The sequence below is a fragment of the Electrophorus electricus genome, chromosome 9 (assembly GCF_041902795.1).
Source record: "Electrophorus electricus isolate QZ-2024a chromosome 9, ASM4190279v1, whole genome shotgun sequence".
Lineage (NCBI taxonomy): Eukaryota > Metazoa > Chordata > Actinopteri > Gymnotiformes > Gymnotidae > Electrophorus > Electrophorus electricus.
In genome coordinates this window covers 19,147,501-19,150,000 of record NC_137505.1, presented here as the reverse complement: position 1 = coordinate 19,150,000, position 2,500 = coordinate 19,147,501, and the positions used below count along the sequence as shown (strand labels likewise).

General features: G+C 41.6%; 1 protein-coding gene across 2 annotated transcripts in view; it reads right to left on the bottom strand.

Moving 5' to 3' along the window:
- vangl1 (VANGL planar cell polarity protein 1) overlaps positions 1-2,500 on the bottom strand; it is a 24,463-nt gene that overhangs the window by 16,116 nt on the left and 5,847 nt on the right. The window contains exon 2 of one of the 2 annotated variants that reach the window (XM_035523024.2): positions 194-402. In XM_035523024.2, coding sequence (XP_035378917.1) covers positions 194-255 — 62 coding nt within the window. In that variant the 5' untranslated portion in view covers positions 256-402. The remainder of the gene's footprint in view (positions 1-193; positions 403-2,500) is intronic. The other variant, XM_035523025.2, reaches the window with a different exon arrangement.

Here is a 2,500-nt window from a genome sequence, read left to right as displayed (position 1 = left end):
AAAGTACTTTGTGATGTGAAATGCAAATCTGAGGTTTCAACTCAAATGTTAATGGTGTTTAACAAACTATGTTCCATATAAATGAAGAAAAACTCAAAACTATGAATATGTGTATAAGAGAGAGAGAGAGAGTGCTTGTGTGTGTGTGTGTGTGTGTGTGCGTGTATATATACATTTCATATCCATCTCTTACCTGTGTCTATTTGATCCTCGTGAGTGGTGTGAGTGGCCAGAGTGGACAGACTCTGTGTCCATGGCAATGCTCTGTCTGGCCTATGATTGGTGCAAAGCTTTGTAGGGTGTGACCGGAGAGAGAGGAATGCCACAAGGTCTGATCAGGAAACAAAGGGCGACACCAGATTTCCAGATTATAGTGGCGTCAAACAAGAATCAAATATCAACCTGAGAGAGAGAGAGAGAGAGAGAGAGAGAGAGAGAGAGAGAGAGAGATAGATAGATAGATAGATAGATAGAGAGAGAGAGAGAGAGAGAGAGAGAGAGAGAGAGAGAGAGAGAGAGAGAGAGAGAGAGAGAGAGAGAGAGAGAGAGATAGATAGATAGAGAGAGAGAGAGAGAGAGAGATAGATAGATAGATAGATAGATAGATAGAGAGAGAGAGAGATAGAGAGAGAGATAGAGAGAGAAATGTTAAACATACAGTAAGTGTTTTTAAATAAGCCAAGATTAGTCAGCACATTCATAAAAACAGTGTTTCAGTGAAATCATTAGATGTGGGGTCCTCGCTGTTCTTTTTTGGCCTTTTGTTTGTCACGTTACACTACGCATTTGGTTAAAGCATGCAGCTTTCACAGGAGCAAGTGGAAGCTGTGTCCTGTTCGTGGATAATGGAAGAGTGGGTCTTAAAAAAGTCTAACTAAATTTTAACACCGGAACACAGCAGAGAAAAAAAACCCAAAACACTTGCTGGTGTATTACAGGAGAATAAAGACATCATATGACAACTGGGTGGACAAAGGAACAGAATGTAGGCCATGGTGATTTATGGAGATGCTCTAATCCCTCCTGACATCACAGAGGAAACAAATATACATTCACAAATATGCACACAAAAACACAGACACCCACACCCAAACACACACCTTTAATGGACTTGAACACTTAAAAAAGTTGAACGCACAGCAGGGTTCCCCCCCCCCCACAAAGCCAGTTTGAACTTGCATTACACTCTGTGCCAGAATGAGTGTGTTTCAAAGAACAAATGCACACACACAGAAGTGCACTTACACTTAGCACCACTGATGTACTGTTGTTGACCTTTCTCTCAAAGTACACACTACATGTAGGTATACATGTGGGTCAGGCCCAAGACCACCCATATCTTAAGGTCAGTTCAAGGTCAAAAACTGTCCAGTCTTCAGAATTTTTTTTACTTTTAAATACATACTTCTTTAGATGTGACACAATATTTTGCATGCTTTAAAACATAATGCGTTCTTTACATAATACCCAATTACCAAATGTAATTACCAAGTTCATAAATTATCCATACACAAGATCAGTGCACAAGCTGTAGGTTACACGCACACATGCACGTATATATGCTCACATGCTTGCACACACATATCTGCAGTATGAAGGCCTACGAACACGTTACACACGTCTTGACTTCTACTATGTGATATGGGTTCCATGTTCGGTTCTGCAGCCAGACTGGACACAAGCTCCCACCTCTCACGGCAGCGTAGTTATATGGTATGGAAGAAACTGATAGGCCTGCACCTGAAACATGCTTTCTGTGAAAATGGGACATCTAATCCCAATTCCCATTCTAATCCCAATTCAAATTATAACCCTAATTCTGAGGCAGTGTTGCAAGTCCAAATTGTACACTGTATACTTTCCAATAGGGTGTGCATAACTTGAACACAATGAGAAGCAAGGTTTTGGCAAACACATGACCTAATCTCACACACACACACACACACACACACACACACACACACACACACACACACACACACACACACACACACACACACACACACACACACACACACACACTCCTTAATCCCCAGGGTCTATTTTTCAGGGTTGTCATCAGAGACAGATGCTGTGCGTCATTAGTGAGGTGTGGTTAAAACCAGCCGTAATTCAGACTTCTACCAGAAGCTTAGTGCAGCCGTCTGACCACACACCCCGCCCTGTGCTGAGCCCGAGCCCTGTGTCTGTGGTCTTCCTCACCCACACACTATTCCCTTGCCCACTCGCCACATTCCAAAAATACCTACTCTGTGCCCAGTCCTGTATAATTAAGTGCAACATACAGATTTTTGCTATGAAATTTACAGAAACTGTAATCAGTTTGCCAAGATTAAAAAAAGATAATGCACAAACATGTACAGAAAAGACACCTGATCTGGCTTATCTGATACTCTTGCTAAATCTGTTTAACATGCTGACTTATATCTGCAGTAATAGGTAATCCAGCAAACCTTGAATTCCTTATGCTGACAACATTCCATCCAACACATAGACCCAC